Below are 16,936 nucleotides of genomic sequence, written 5' to 3'. Positions count from 1 at the left end.
AAACTGACTCCATGTGTGTTTATAAGCATAAGGGGTCTTTGGAGTCATGCTGTTTCTGGTCCCTCACCTAATAATTATTAATATACAGTGGGGAGAACAAGTATTTGATACACTGCCGATTTTGCTGGTTTTCCCACTTGCAAGCCATGTAGAGGTCTGTCATTTGCATCATAAGTTCTCTTCAACTGTGAGCTATGTAATCTAATACAAAAATCCAGAAAATCACATTGTATAATTTTTAAATAATAAACTTGTATTTAACTGCATGAAATAAGTATTTGATACATTACCAACTAGTAAATATTTCGGCTCTTAGTTATTTTTTAACAACCTCTCCTGTTCTCCACTCATTACCGGAAGTAACTGCACCTGTTTGAACTTGTTACCTGTATAAAAGACACCTGTTCACATGCTCAAACAAACAAACTCCAACCTCTCCACAATGGCCAAGACCAAAGAGCTGTGTAAGGAAATCGGGGATAAAATAATAGACCTGCACAAGGCTTGGATGGGCTACAGGATAATAAGCAAGCAGCTTGGTGAGAAGGTAACAACTGTTGGAGCGATTATTAGAAAATGGAAGAAGTTCAAGGTGACGGTCAATCTGCCTCGTTCTGGGGCTCCATGCAAGATCTCACCTCGTGGGGCATCACTGATCATGAGGAAGGTGAGGGATCAGCCCAGAACTACACAGCAGGACCTGGTCAATGACCTGAAGAGAGCTGGAACCACAGTCTCGAAGAAAACCATCGGAAACACATTACGCCGTCATGGATTCAAATCCTACAGCGCACGTAAGGTCCCGCTGCTGAAGCCAGTGCATGTCCAGACAGGTCTGAAGTTTGCCACTGACCATCTGGATGATTAAGAGGAGCAATGGGAGAAGGTCATGTGGTCGGATGAGACCAAAATTGAACTTTTTGGTCTAAACTCGGCTCGTCGTGTTTGGAGGAAAAAGAAAGATGAGTACAACCCCAAGAACACCATCCCAACCAATGAAACATGGAGGAGGAAACATCATTTTTTGGGGCTGCTTCTCTGCCAAGGGTACAGGACGACTGCAGCGTATTGAGGGGAGGATGGCTGGGGCTATGTATCGCCAGATCTTGGCTTACAACCTCCTTCCTTCAGTGAGAGCCCTGAAGATGGGTCGTGGCTGGGTCTTCCAGCATGACAACGACCCAAAGCACACAGCCAAGGCAACTAAAGAGTGGCTCTGTAAGAAGCATCTTAAGGTCCTGGAGTGGCCTAGCCAGTCACCAGATCTGAACCCGTTAGAAAATCTATGGAGGGAGCTGAAAGTCCGTGTTGCCCGGCAGCAGCCCCGAAACCTGAAGGCTCTGGAGAAGATCTGCATGGAGCAGTGGGCCAAAATCCCTGCTGCAGTGTGTGCAAACCTTGTCAAGGACTACAGGAAACGTTTGGTATCTGTAATAGCAAACAAAGGTTTCTGTACCAAATATTAAGTTTGATTTTTGTGATGTATCAAATACTTATTTCATGCAATTAAATTTAAATTTATTAATTAAAAATCATACGTGATTTTCTGTGTTTTTGTATTAGAGTCCGCCCCTCACAGTTGAAGAGAACTTATTATACAAATTACAGACCTCTACATGCTTTGCAAGTGGGAAAACCAGCAAAATCGGCAGTGTATCAAATACTTGTTCTCCCCACTGTAATTATTTCATATTTTCAGATCAGGAAATTTTTATTTTGATCTCGCGCTACTCTGAAGTCTTTGAAACACCGAGCATGTTTGCACTATTTTAAGATATGCTTTTTCAGTTTTGGAACTATTTGCACATTTTATTTTATTCTATTTTATTTATTTTATTTTAGTCAATATTAAAATATGTCTTATGTAGGAGTGTATGTTCACTGGTAATGGTTTACAGTTAACTGTGTGTAATCCCACACGGAAAATGGTAGCATTTTATTTTGCTAAAAAAAAAGTTTGCCTGCTTGTCGCGCTCAGTCAGCTGCATGACGCGCACTTTGGGTCTCCCAGTCAGCATGGTTCACAGTTCAGCTTCTGTAGTCAGCAGGTATCCTCCTGTAGTTGTAATCTTCCTTAACGGCCTGTTGTCTTGGCTGCAAATTCCAATCACTCCAACTCCAACCACTCATACTTCAAATACCATATTGGCCCGAATATAAGACGGCCCTGATGATAAGACGACCCCCTCTTTTTCAAGACTCAAATTTGAAAAAAGACTTTTTGAACACCAAATTAATTTTTATATGGAAAATAATTACAGTACATCTGAAACAAATGATTATAACATATTTGAGAGAAAAATCATGTTATTTTGCCTCATTCAAATCTTAATATCTGAACATTTAAATATGTAAACTAAAGTGCTATCACATTCGAAAATGAATGGCTTCTGGTTTTTTAAATGTAAACCAATCTATTGTGATAAAACAACAAAATTGCAATAACTGCATTAACCATCAAAGTGAAGTAACTTTAACTTGAAACAACTTAGTCTTGAAACAAATCTGAATAAGGAATAACATTGCAATAAAATAATGCAAACTGGTTAAACTTGAGCGTAGCTGAGATCTGTCATGACAGAACATCGCTTCAATGATATCTGGCGCCATCTAGCGTCGTGAATGTCTAGACCGCGGATATAAGATGACCCCCACTTTTTCAGTAAATAAAATCCTCAAGTCCTCATTCTGTATCAACAGAATGAATTGTAGCATTTTGCAGAGATATATTATTTTTATCCAACCAAAATGTACAAGCAGGTATAAATGAAAGACAATGTGTACTACTACTTCAATACAAATGGCTCAAAAAATTGCTTTTCCGCTTTTTAAGTTGTGTAAACATGTACACGTAAACATTAAGGTGCAAATAATTAAATTTAAAAAAAACTCAAGTCATTTTGCATCCAAACTTCAACAATATGCAGGACAGGTCAAGTATGTTCTTGTAAAAGAACACGAGTTGATTGATGTACTCAGATGAAAGTGCTCTGCTGTGCATTGACTCCTGCAGTCGAAAAAACAAGGTTCTGCGTGTGGGTGTACCATGTGAGATGGCTAAAGTTACCCAGCTGGGCAGCGACAACCATATTAGTTGCGTTGTCTGTAACAAAAAAAAATTCTTTTTTTGCGATGTTCCATTCATTTACAGCACTGCTTAGCAGCTCAGCTATTTTAGCACCCGTGTGGTTTTCATGCATTGCACGTAACAGCGGGTCGATCTACGTTCAACAGCGATGGCATGATTTCTGCTTTTGTCTTCTTGTAGGGAGCTGGTGTGCCGTGTCGGTGAAACTGCGTCGAGATGGGATGACATACCTTGGCTCTTTTGCTTTCAACATTCTTCGAAATCCCCTATTTTCTAGAAGAGGATTTTCTAGTCGAATCCAAAATAATTCTACACATCTGCTTTTAAATTTTTGGGAGCGGGTCTGATCTCACGGAGAAGTTGGTTGTTTAGGTCAGCCAAGCTTGTTGCTGTTTTTTATCTAGGAAGCGTGAGTTGTGAATGTTTACTCTTGGTTCGTTCCCCATAGCGTCTGGAAGACCGCGCTGACTGTGTTTTAGTTCCGCTTTACGTGGCATATTTCAATAATCAGAATTATGGATATTTGTGAATCATTCTCGACTCTTCCATGGCCGAATCGCAAATAATCTAAGAATTGGAAATTTCACACACCTTTAGTAGTGTATATGGGACTTTAAGGAGAAGAGGAGGTTGTAATAGCTGTGTATAGAGCTTTACCAGTGTCTTTGAGAACGTGAAAAGTTTTTTTTGTTCTTTGGGAACTATAGTTCTCCACGAACGTGCATCGAGAGATCATTTATCTTAGCAAGGAGAGATGTGAAAGCCATTTTCTGAGTGTGCCAAAGCTTGGCAAACATCAAGAAAGAATATTTATTAAGGTTGCATCTGACATGACTGGTCCGCTCATTTGACCACAGGAACACGAACGTCTACTAGCTTGATCACGCTTTGCTTCTGCCCTATGAAATATTTTGAGAACATTAGACTGTCTTCTAGCATTAGCCAAGGGAAGAGTTTGAGCCAATCTGACAGGAATGTGTAAATCTTTCTAGCAGTGTTGCTGCTAACACTGACTGTCGGCTAAGGGCGTAGGTTTGCATAGGGAGGTTGGGACATAACACTACCAACTTTTCAGGATGCTTAAATTGTCCCCACCAACGTTTAAGCAACCTTATTTGCATTATCTAATGATTTCAGTTATATGTATTTTCTTATTAGCCCTAATGCACAATATTTGGAAAGCATCAAGTTGGGGAAAAAAAAACCTTGAGTCTTGAATGTATTGATCTTTCTATTTGCAGATCACGACTGGCTACAACTTGGAGGATGACCGCTGTGAATGTGTGGCACTGAGAAATTACAAGGAGAATGAACAGGTGCAGTGGGGGTATAATTATAAGTTACTTTTTCAAAAAGGCCCCTATTATATATATTGTATTGTTTTTTGCACTCAACATCAGCATAGTCTACATTTTCTTCTAATGTGTCAATGACTTAAAGAATTTAAATCAGGGTGGAAAAGTCTTGCCATATCAGGAGCAAATTGATTTGATTCCTATGGAGGGATCAAGTTGTGTTGAGTTACGTCTGAAAGCTGTCAATTAAGGTCATAGGGATTATTCCAGTCAAAGGATTATTCCAGTAGAGAGAGGATATAAAATGTCAAAGATGCAAGATAGCGGCCACTAATGCAAGCTTCGCCTGTATTTTTCCAGTCGCCTCGGGAAAACAGTTTTAGTTATGATATGACAGTGCTGCCATCTGCTGTTGAATGAAAGTGCTCCTATTCGTCTATATACTGGTCAAAAATGACGTCTTTATGTCGACTACAACAGAAGGTTAGCATCATCATCACGGCCCCTGTGTTGGGTTTCCCGTCCCATTGTGTAGAGCTGACCAGGTGAGCTAGGCCCCTGTAGTACCGGCGGTTTTGTGCCAGCATAATCAAGGATTCCAGGATTAATTGTCTCATCAGTTCACATTTACATGTTAATGGTGGGAAAATAGAACTCTTAATGCCCGTCCACATGTGCCACGGGTCGTTGGCCTGGATTTTTTGGGCGTATGTGGCTTTGGCCCTCTTAATGCCTGCAGTCAGATTTTTCCTCGCCTCTCTGAGTGCTGATGTCTCGCCTGCCTTAAACGCAGCATTCCTAGCTTTAAGCAGAGCTCTCACCTCAGCATTAAGCCAGGGTTTCTGGTTCGGGTAGCCGGTCACTGTCCTAGTGGTGGTGACCACACTTCACACTTGGAGATGAAGCCGAGGACAGAGGAAGTGTATTCCTCAAGATCCAACTCTCCCCCATTTGTAGCTGCCTCTTTGAATACTTGCCAGTCTGTGCTCTGACAACAGTCCTGGAGCACAGAGGCTGCATGCCTGGGCCATACAGTGACTATTTTCTTAGTTGCTCTCATCCGTCTCAGCAGGAGGCATTACGCTGGCACCAGCAGGACGGAGATGTGGTCGGGAAGGCCAAGATGGGGGCGAGGAAGAGCTCTGTACACACAGCGTATGTTGGTGTATACACAGTCTAAAGTGTTGTCTCCCCGTGTGGGGATGGAGGCATGCTGGTGAAATCTGGGCAGGGTGTCCGTCAGTTTTACGTGGTTAAAGTCACCAGCAACCGCGTGAAACGCCTCTGGGTGCGTAGTTTGCGGCGAGTTAATGATGTCGTGTAGCTCCTTCAATGCTACATTAGTATTACCACCCGGCGGGATGTAAACAATGGTGACGAACACCACTGTAAATTCCCGAGGCAGATAGTGAAGCCGAGTCCTTACGGTCATCAGTTCTATCGCTCAGAGCAGTAAGTTTTAACCAGCCCACAGTTTGTGCACCAACCTTCATTGACGTACACACAGAGTCCTCCTCCCTGCGTCCCGAGCGGTGGTCACGGTCTGCTCTGAACAGCTGTAGTCCGTCCATCTGGAAAGCGGAGTCTGGCATCTTGTTGTTAAGCCAGATTTCCGTGAGACAAAGAACCACAGTTTCTCATCTTAGAAGAAGCACTCGTAGCGAGTCCACACAGTCGTTTGCAGTCTTTGGGTCAGACTTCAGGATGGCTCTTGTCGGGTGGTCAGGAGCAAGATGGAGAACATGGCCAAGCCAGTGGATGTGGCACTGTGCAGCCAGGCCGGAGGCTCTGGGCTAATTTCTCCGCACTAGCAGAGTTTTGTTGGAGATTTGCTGGGGCCACCTGATGTTCTCGATGGTTGTGAGAGCTCTGCTGTCAATGCCTTCTATTTTTGCGGCCAGTGTCTTGTTTAACGGTCATGTTTCAGAGCCATAGAGGAGAATAGATAGTACGGCGGTGTTGTAAATTCGGAGCTTCGTCTTCAGTTAGATGGCTTGGTGCACCAGAGTGGTTTTCCAGAGAGACTGCAGGGCAGAGGCTGCCAGGGCTCTCCGGCGAAGAACCTTTGATTAAAGATCCCCGTTATTGGTTATCGTGGACCCCAGATAAACAAAGCTCTTCACAGGCTGTACGGCAAAGGCCCTCTCTTTTGATGAGTGCTTCTGGCTCTCCGCCAGCTCGTAATTTTAAATGTGGAACCGGCCCGACTATTTGACATGAACGATCTGTGATGAGCTGATGGTCCATTCACACGTTTTACTTGGACCTTCAAACATACTGTACATCGCAATAATATGCTTCAATTCAGTGCCCATTGGTGGTCCTCCCGTTGCGGATTGCACGGAGATGGGCATTAGTACAGAGCTGGTCTTGCGCCTAAGTCTCTACTCAGCCAGCAGCGGGGTTGGCCCCGCCCAACTCAATGCTGAGCGCTCTGGAGTATATAAAAATACGTAGGGGAAAATTAAACCACGAAGTGAACTGCGTGGTACCTCGTCATAGAGGTGCACAATCAGTTTGACTTCAATGACTTTTTCGCCTGTCTAAATTATTGTTGCCACTTCCAGGAGAGCGAGACTCACGAAATAGCTGCTCCGAGAGGCTCCACCTGTTTCGGCCAATGTTATTTACAAGTTCCATGGTTGCGATTTCAGCTTCTAGGAAATATGTGCAGTGCCACACCATTATTCTATTTGTTATTTTCCAAGTGGTGAGTGCGCAACGATTGTAACATACCAAGTAACGATGTCAAGATTTATATCAATCACAACTCGGCGACTGCTCGTAAAACAGAGCGTGCCCTCACTCTTGCTCCCGCATGATACGTTCAAATGTGCTCATGAAAAAAAAACTGTGATCACAAATGTAGCAACAGAAAATGTATACCGTAATTTTCGGACTATAAGCCGCTACTTTTTTCCTTCATTTTGAATCGTGCGGCTTATAGTCCAGTGCAGCTTATTTGTTGATTTATTTGGGTTAATAGATAACACTTTAATTGACAGCGGCGTGATAAGACCGTCATAATTATGACATGGCACTATCAAAGGCTTTACAGAATGCTTATGAAACTGTCATCCGGCAAATTATGTCACGAACTCCATTTATGTCCAGCTCGGATCTTTTACATCCATTCAAAAGTGATATAAATGCTGGACAATACTAAATGACATTTGTTATAAGCATTCATTAATGCTCATGACAGTGTCATGTCATAATTATGAGTGTCTAATGACAGGCTTATGAAGCTACTGTCAAATAAAGTGTTAGCAAATACCATAACTAGCAATTAATGACACAACTGGAACAGTAACCGAAGAAATAATTTGCACAGAACATGTATTTTGATTGTTATTTACATCTGTAGCGCTGCCATGCATGCTAGGAGGCATGTTGAACAACAACAGTCTTGACAGCAGGTGGCAGAAGATGTTGACTGTCTCCCACTAGGGAGCAGTGATGATCAAATGAAGCTTCTTGAAACAATGAAGCTTTGCAGTCAATTGGTTCAAAGCTTCATGGTGGTTCATTTGGTCTTATGATGAAATAAAGTGTTACCGGTTAATATCTTTTGGTGTAAATATCCCACAATGCAGTGAGGACAGCTGCAGCTTATAGTCAGGTGCGCCTTATAGTGTGAAAATTATGGTATATATATTAGGGCTGTCAAACGATTAAATTTTTTTAATCGAGTTAATTACAGCTTAAAAATTAATTAATCGCAATTCAAACCATCTATAACATATGCCATATTTTTCTGTAAATTATTGTTGGAATGGAAAGATAAGACACAAGACGGATATATACATTCAACATAAGCATAGGCAGAGTTTGACTTTTGGGGCAGGGGGGGCACAACATGTTGATAACCCCGAAACGTAGTGTCAACAATAAAACTAACGTACAAAAATATTAATAATAATAAGTTGAAAATTAGCGTTTTTTGTTTCCCATCATTCCTGAGAGGAATTCTAAATCAGGCTGCTTAGGACAGTTATATTTTTCGCCAAGATCGTCTTCCATTGAATTTAGTACTCCTGGCGGTGTCGTGCCAATGTATTTACCCTCGTCAAAAATTGTACCCCCTGGGCAGAGCCACCGCACTGCACGGATTTGCTTGATTTCCATGTTTTGGTGATGTAGTTATCTACGAAGTTTTAAAACATGGGCAATCCATCAAAAAAAAAAAAAAAAACTTTTTTCTTCTTCTGTGGTATAACGTAACATACGTACTGAACATAAAAAAAGGCAAGGTTTTACCGTTTTACTCGTAAGATGAGCTATAACTGTTATTACTGTAATTCAAGTCCTGTATGGAGTTTCTCCAGTTTAATAAACGTCAATGTCCAAAATATACACTGTAACTACGGTTCTTTTCTGGCTTCAATTAATAGTTTAAGTCGACATAACTCATAACGAATGTGTGTGTGTGCGCGCTCTCGCGGCCATGGCATACAATTTTTGACGGTGGTAACTACATTGCCAAGACACCGGTGGTGGCTCTGTTGTACAATTAGCATCTTAAGTGGGGCAAATTATAACTCCGTTCACCATTTTGGCAGTGCTCTCTGGCGGTTCGTGGTCCCCATTTTCAATCCTGGATCTTGCTCAGTAGTTGTTGTCGCTTTTGAAAGTTTAGGTTTGAAAAAAATATGTATTAAAAATATGTATATTAGGGCTGTCAAATGATTAAAATTTTTAATCGAGTTAATCACAGCTTAAAAATTAATTAATCGTAATTAATCGCAATTCAAACCATCTCCAAAATATGCCATATTTTTGCATAAATTATTGTTGAAATTGAAAGATAAGACACAAGACTGATATATACATACAACATACTGTACATAAGTACTGTATTTGTTTATTATAACAATAAATCCACAAATGGCATTATTAACATTATTTCTGTTAAAGTGATCCACGGATAGAAAGACTTGTAGTTCTTAAAAGATAAATGTTATAGTTACAAGGTATAGCCATTTTATTTTAATACCCCTCTTCATGTTTTTGTTTTAATAAAATTTGTAAAATTTTCAATTAAAAGTGGAGTTAATATAATAATAACAAGAATAAAAATAACAATAATAAGAATAGAGTGACCAAAGTCTGAGTAAATTGCCAGTTCATGCCAGTTCACTTTGCATTGTTGTTTAACTGTGTGAGAATAGGGCCTCATTACTAGAGACTGAAGTGCTTTTCTTTTTGTGAATATTATTATTTTATTTATTTTTTTTGAGATAGGAATATTATTTTTGTTGTGCTTTCACTAAATGATATATATGTTTGTTGTGAAGGAGCTTATGCCACTAAACAGCGCGGTCCAAAGAACGCCTGTGTCCACTCACCTTTATAACATATATATCTCTGTACATATCTTACCCAAAATACAACAAGAGACACATAATTGCCACTAAAAGAAAGAAAACTTACAGAAATATGTGTGGAGCACAAATAGCACAATGTAACAGCATAAACGTCTCACAACTACTAATTCTCCCACTAGTAGAAGGAAGTTAATTAGTATGGAACGGCGCTGCCCCCAAGCGGCCAGTGGCATTCTCTTCACTCTTAATGTCCATAAACGGCATCATTGTAATCTGTTTGAAGCAATGCATGAGCGGGTCATTCAGTGCATGTGTTAATTGCGTCAAATATTTTAACGTGATTAATTTTAAAAATTAATTAATGACCATTAACGCAATACTTTTGACAGCCCTAATGTATATCCATCTTGCCTCTTCGGTCCTTGTGTGGTTTTGGCTAAGAAAATAAAAATGACCGTCTAAGGTGCTAGTCACATTGTCATTTCGAAAAATAATTTCGTGAGGATGTGCGCCCAGTGCAGTTGAAGAAGCGATGCATACACAGCGAGTCCATTTCTCTTAACCAATAGTTTATTTTGGCGGCGTCATGTAAACTCAAATTCTCTTTATCCAAATAAAAGTAACAAACTAAAAGACTCAAAAACGTATTCACAACGGAACAAACAAAATGTGTACATTCATTTCGAGCACAATGCACAAAGCCACAGTCAAAAACTGTTTTGCCCTCCTAACTACCAACTCCTGTGTCATGATTAGCCATTTTAAGTGTACAGGGGCTGACTCCAGGTCAGTGGAAAGAAACGTTTGACAGCCCCTAGTGGCAAGGAGTAAAATTACAATAATAACACAAATCGGGAATATGGCTCATACAAATTTTGACCCATTACATAAAATATCTTTTTTTGTTCATTTCATTCATTTTTGTTGTTTGTTTTATTGCTTTAAAGCTTTTATATACAATTTTTTTACTGGAAAACTTGATTTTAAAATCAGATATACTATAGGAAAGTCAGTTACATGCAATGACAGCTTTCGGCCACCAGAGGGGCCTGCCCCCATAAACTCGCTTATGTACATAAGTACTGTATTAGTTTATTAAAACAATAAATCAACAAGATAGCATGAACATTATTAACATTCTGTTAAAGCGATCCATGGATAGAAAGACTTGTAGTTCTTAAAAGATAAATGTTAGTACAAGTTATAGAAATTTTATATTAAAACCCCTCTTAATGTTTTCGTTTTATTAAAATTTGTAAAATTTTCAATCAAAAATTAAACTAATAGCTCGCCATTGTTGATGTCAATAATTACACCATGCTCACTCATGGTGCTGTAAAGCCATAAAATCAGTTTGACCCAAGCGCCAGCAGAGGGCGCCAAACACCAAAAAACAAGTAACAAGTGGACATTACACTCAGCTGTCATTTTAATCTGTTTGAGCGGGGCATGTGCGTTAATTGCGTCAAATATTTTAACGTGATTAATTAAGAAAATTAATTACCGCCCGTTAACGCGATAATTTTGACAGTCCAAATATATATATATATATATATATATATGTGTACGGTACTATGCAAAAGTTTTAGGCAGGACACCTGCCTAAAACTTTTGCACAGTACTATATATATATATATATATATATATATTATATTCATGCAGTATATGGACACACACAGACTGTATGGCTCTCGTGGAATCATATTTTTAAATAAGTTGGGTGTTTTGGCTTTCTTGGTCAAAAAGGTTCCCGAACCCTGCTCTACGGTGTCATCACCATGCAGGATGGGGGTGGATAAGGTCCATCACCAACATGCATTAATTTGGTCTTGGTCCAGCTCACGTGAAGACCAAGCTTTTCTTCCTCTTCGCTGTATACACTTAGAGCATCCCTTAACTGGTTGTAGGAGGTGCTGAGCAAGATGGTGTCATCAGCGTACTCCAGGTCGGTCAGTTGGTAGTTGCCAAGGAACACTCCGGGTACTCGCTCACAGACCCTGCACATCAAGTGGTCGATTACACAATTAAACAGGTTTGGAGCAGCCACACAGCCTTGGGGGACACCACTGAAGATGGGAAACTACTCAGAGTCATTGCCGTTGACGCGGAAACAACTCTGTGTATTGCTGTAAAGCAGCCTGAGGAGGGTTGTGAATGGGGTGGGTGCGCCAAGGGCTTGTAGGATACTCCACAGTGATGAGTGGTGGACTGTATCAAATGCGGCCTTGAGGTTTAGGAATCCAGTGTAAAGATGCTGGTCTTTCCGGAATTCATAGACTTTTTCAACGAGCAGATGGACGGCGGAGATGTGATCTGATGTGGAGCGTTTAGGCATGAAGCCAGCCTACTGGGGGCGGCAGCCACTTCTAAGAGAATGGAGAAGGGAGAGCACGGGTCAGCAAGATCTTTGTGAAGAGCTTTCCAAGAATGGAGAGCAGAGTGATGCCTCTCTGGTTTCCGCAGACGAGCCTTTCGCCTTTGCACTTCCAGAAGGTCAGGATGACTCCTTTGGTCCAGTCGCTGGGGAGCTGCTCTGTTTCCCACACCTTGTAAAAGATGTGCATCACCCACTCGACAATGCTATCCCCGCCTGACTTTATCATCTCAACGGTTATGGAGCAAATGCCAGGGGCTTTCCTGTTCATCAGTTTTTGTAGAGCAGCTCTGACCTCGTTTGTTGTTATGAGGTCTGTGTTATAGGCATGGTTGGGGGTTGTGTCTGCAACAGCTGGGATGATGGGAACCAGGGTGGTGTTGTGCTGCAGTAAGAGGCGGAAGTGCTCTTTCCAGCGTTGAAGGCAGTATGTCTCTGTTTTTATGAGGTTGCCGTCAGTCTCTATATCCAGGGCTGACTTGATGTAGGGGCCATTGCAAGCTTGGCGGAGGAGATTGTAAATGCGGCTCATGTTGTCATTGTTGGCTGCGGACTCATGCATCCTTCTCGTCCTCATCCGCCACATCCGTGGATAGGCGACGATGATTGTCATCTTGCCTATGGTGGTGGGCAGATAGCAACATGGGTGTCCAGCTGACGAGGGATTTGCAGAGGGCATTTGGGATGGCAAGGGCCACGCCATAGAGGCTCATTAGTTTCTATGGGCCGCTGTAGATGTAACAGTGGTCTCCACCCCTCCCAGTGTGATGTTATAACTGCAGAGCTCTCGGGATAGTAGGGTAGTGGCTTCTTTTTCTGGTCAGTTTCGTAACAAAAAGGAGGGTTCTCCTGGGTAGGTTGTTAGCCCTCCGCAGGATAGTCTGTTGGTAGGGCTGCCACCTCACAGTGTAACGACACGCTGGGGTCTTGTTTGTATGGAACCTACCTGGAGACCGTCCCGCCAAGGGAGAACCTACCAGGAGCGAGCTCCAGACCGTATCACTCTCCAGGGTCACTGGAACGCGCAAGCCCCCTCGCCACATCAAGGCCAAGGCCGAGAGGGGGACAGACGTTATGGCCGAGAGAAATCAATGGGATGCCGGCGTCCCCGATTGTTCAGAGGTTAGGATTTTTTTAGGATTTATCATCAATTTGCACGTTTTTTTGACACCATCATAATTACGTAGTGTGCATATTTAAAAAAAAAAATCTTACTTTTTAACCAAGTGTTCGCCAAAATGTTCAGTGACAATCAAAAACTTACCATTTGCATTTTGATGCATTCTCTTCTTGTGATGAATGAAAAGGTCTAAAACGGTTTTTAACGCAACAAACCAAAAAGTACATGTCTGCTCTGTTTTTGTCTGTTCTTTTGCATCGTTAAAAAAAAGTCCTCTCACCCCAACTGGCACAATATCTGTGTCATCCCTTAAGCCTGGGTCCTCTACCAGAGGCCTGGTAGTTTAAGGGTTCGGTGCAAATTTTAGCTGTTCCTAGGACTGCACTCTTCGAGACTGAGGCTTCAGATGTTGTTCCTGGGATCTGCTGGAGCCATTCTCCCAGTCTAGGGGGTTACTGCCCTGAGTGCCCTGAGTGCTCCCACTACCATGGGTTCCCACACAGTTTTCACCTTCCACATCCGTTCCAACTGCTCTTTCAGTCCTCTGTATTTTTCCACCTTCTTGTGTTCCATCTCCCTGATGATAACATCAGCTGATATTGTCACTCTCTTTTGTTCTTGGTTCACAACCACAACGTGTGGTTGGTTAGCCTGGAACTGTTTGTCATTCTGGAAGCTGAAGCCCTACAAAAACTCAGTGTCATGATTAGCTATCAAGCAGCATATTCACAGTAATACTGGGTTCTACACCTCACATGGCTGATTTGTGTACACTCCACCCATCCTCTTTCTCCTTGGTCATCAGGCCCCCAACGAGGTGTCAACTGGAAATACAACTCACTAACGATAGCACCAACATATTCATTCAATGTATTTCTTGTTGTTTGTGACTCTTCTCTCGCTGTTCTCTTTTCTTCTGTCCCCTCCATAACCCATTCCTGTTCGCTGCTTTCTCCTAATAAATGAGGTGCGTTTAAAAAAAAAAAAAAAAAATATATATATATATATATATATATATATGTTTATACAGTATATACACACACACACACACATACAGGTTTGGGTGGTTTATCAGGGCATTTTTCTCAAACCGGTCCAGTGGTGGTTTTTGGGGACCTACCTTTCCCTTTGTCCTAGAGAGGTCCAACAAAGATAAAACTGGTCCAAAAAAATTGAGAAAAATTCCCGTCTATTTAGAATTCAAATATTGTGAAAGAATCTGTAGATATGGCCACCTGACATTTTCCAGCATTACGAGGACGGGGCGGGAGGGGGCGTTTCCTAGTACAATGGTGGCTTAGGGGGGCACACCTGGTTTTAAGGGTCATATGACACACATTCAGGACAAAACCCTTGTTTGTAAGGACCACATTGATTTAACAAGACATTCTCCATACACACACATATTATATGTTTTCCCCCCCCTCAAACTTCACTTTAAGGCTCCTTTTGCATTAACTGGAACATTGTAGACCTTTGTCATTCTAGCTGTAAATATGTCAATTTAATCTTGAGAAATTTGACCCCACGCTTCCAGAAGTCCCTTCCATAAATTGGATTGGCTTGATGGGCACTTTTTCGCGTACCATTTGGTGAAGCTACTCCCACATTAATTCATTGGGTTTGAGCTCTGGTAACTGTGCTTGCCACTCCACTGAAGATAGAATACTAGCACCTGTTCCCTAGATAGTTAATGCATAGTTTGGAGGTGTACTTTGCGTCATCGTCCTACTGTAGGATGAAATGGGCTTCGTTCATGCATTGTCTGCAGGGAATGGCATGACAATGCAAAATGGAGCGATAGCCTTCCCTTTTCAAAAACCCTTTTACCTTAAAGAGAATCCCATAGAGTGCTTGAAGCCCTCTGTCAAGCATGGTGGGAGTAATGTAATGGTGAATTGGGATATTTGTACAGGGTATAAAAGATAGGGTATAAAAGCCCATTTCATGCCACAACAGAAAAAATGACCCAAAGAACACCCTCACATTTTAAAAACTATTTTGGGAAGAAGCAGAATGCTGGTATTCGATCTGTAATAGTGACTCGCACAGTCACCTGATCTCAATCCATTGAGCTGCTGTTGAAGCTTGGCTGCATGGTACACATGACGTGCCCATCAAGCTCATCCATTTAATGGGAGCGTCTTCTTGAAGGATGAGTGATTTTTTTTTTTTTTTTACATGACCGACAAATGAACAGCTAGAATGCCAAAGGTCAATCCTGTAATTGTTGCAAGTGAAGCATTCTTTATCGAAAGCAGTTTCAAGGAGAATTTTCAAATAAAAATTATTTTTAACCCTGTCAATAGTTTTGAATATATTTCCTATTTATTTTGTAAGTCGTTTGATTAAACAGTTTTCATGGAAAACACGAAATTGTCTCGGTGACTGTAAACTTCAAGGGTAGGGACACACAATCCAGACAAAACCCTTGTTTATGAGGACCATACTGATTTGACAGGACATTACCCACACATATACAGAAAACATACACACAACCCAAACAAAACCCTTGTTTGTGAGGACCACACTGGCTTGAGAGGACATTATCCACACATACATACACAAAATCCAGACAAAAGCCTCGTTTGTGAGGACAATACTGGTTTGACAGGACATTACCCACACATATACAGTATACATACACACAACCCAAACAAAACCCTTGTTTGTGAGGACCACACTGGTTTGACAGGACATTACCCAGACATGAACTATGCACTCACACAATCGGAATAAAACATTTGATGATCCTGCTGGTCCTATACTACTGTCGACCCTAGTTTTATATGGCAAATCAAATTTATCACTAAAGAGTGAACACACCATTAGTACCACTGGTGCAATCTGAAATCCTAAAGAGAAAGTTTATCTGGATGATTCTCTTAACAGCGTGCTTGCAATGTCAGAACAGTAGCTTGAGCGACACTGCTGTCATAATTGATCAACCTGGGCGTCGGGTAATTGAAGGCTGCTGATACTGAAAACCTCAACCATAATTTTTTTTCCAAATGCCCAATGGTCATTAACTTAACATCTTGCTTCACTGCATGGTGTAGAAAATGTTCTTCAGCAGATAAATCAGCAAATAATTTCAATGACTACCTCGCACCAGTATTCTGAAGAACCTCACTCACCTTGCCCATAGAATGTTTACAGCCCTCCCCTCAAGCAGGATGCACAGCAGAGCCAAAACAGCTAGACTTCAAACAGCTACACAAAGTGTTCCGGATTAAAAAGACCTTGAAAAAGATGTGACAATCACTGATTTTGATGACTGTGAAACTGATTACAGTAAGGAATGCTCACAGAAATAATTGTACAACAACGCTACAGTACAACCTTATTAGAAAGTGCTTTATTGTTCAACAAACATTAACAACTTTTGAAAAAACTGATCAAATAACCCCTTAACTCCTGTCTATAAAAATGCCCACTTGGCCATGAATAAATTTTAATACTTTTATCATAACTTAAAACAATGTGCAAGAAAAAATATAAGGACAACAACCTGAACTTGCCTTTCACAAAAAAAGTCATTTTTCTGCAAAAAATCTTCAAATAAAATGTAAACCAAATATTGCACTAATAAAAGTTAACATAAATACTTAATTAGAACCTATTTAACCTAACAACGCTACAGTACAACCTTATTAGAAAGTGCTTTATTGTTCAAAAAACATTAACAACTTTTGAAAAAACTGTTCAAATAACCCCTTAACTCCTGTCCAT

General features: G+C 41.1%; 1 protein-coding gene across 4 annotated transcripts in view; it reads left to right on the top strand.

Annotated features, from left to right (window-relative positions):
- The window catches only part of setd3 (SET domain containing 3, actin histidine methyltransferase), a 188,662-nt gene that overhangs the window by 127,285 nt on the left and 44,441 nt on the right, over positions 1 to 16,936 (top strand). For all 4 annotated transcript variants that reach the window (XM_057859667.1, XM_057859670.1, XM_057859668.1 and 1 more), the window contains exon 9: positions 4,330 to 4,404. In XM_057859667.1, the coding sequence (XP_057715650.1) occupies positions 4,330 to 4,404 (75 nt within the window). The remainder of the gene's footprint in view (positions 1 to 4,329; positions 4,405 to 16,936) is intronic.

This window comes from Corythoichthys intestinalis, chromosome 15 (assembly GCF_030265065.1).
Source record: "Corythoichthys intestinalis isolate RoL2023-P3 chromosome 15, ASM3026506v1, whole genome shotgun sequence".
NCBI lineage: Eukaryota > Metazoa > Chordata > Actinopteri > Syngnathiformes > Syngnathidae > Corythoichthys > Corythoichthys intestinalis.
This window is presented reverse-complemented; position numbering and strand designations above follow the sequence as displayed.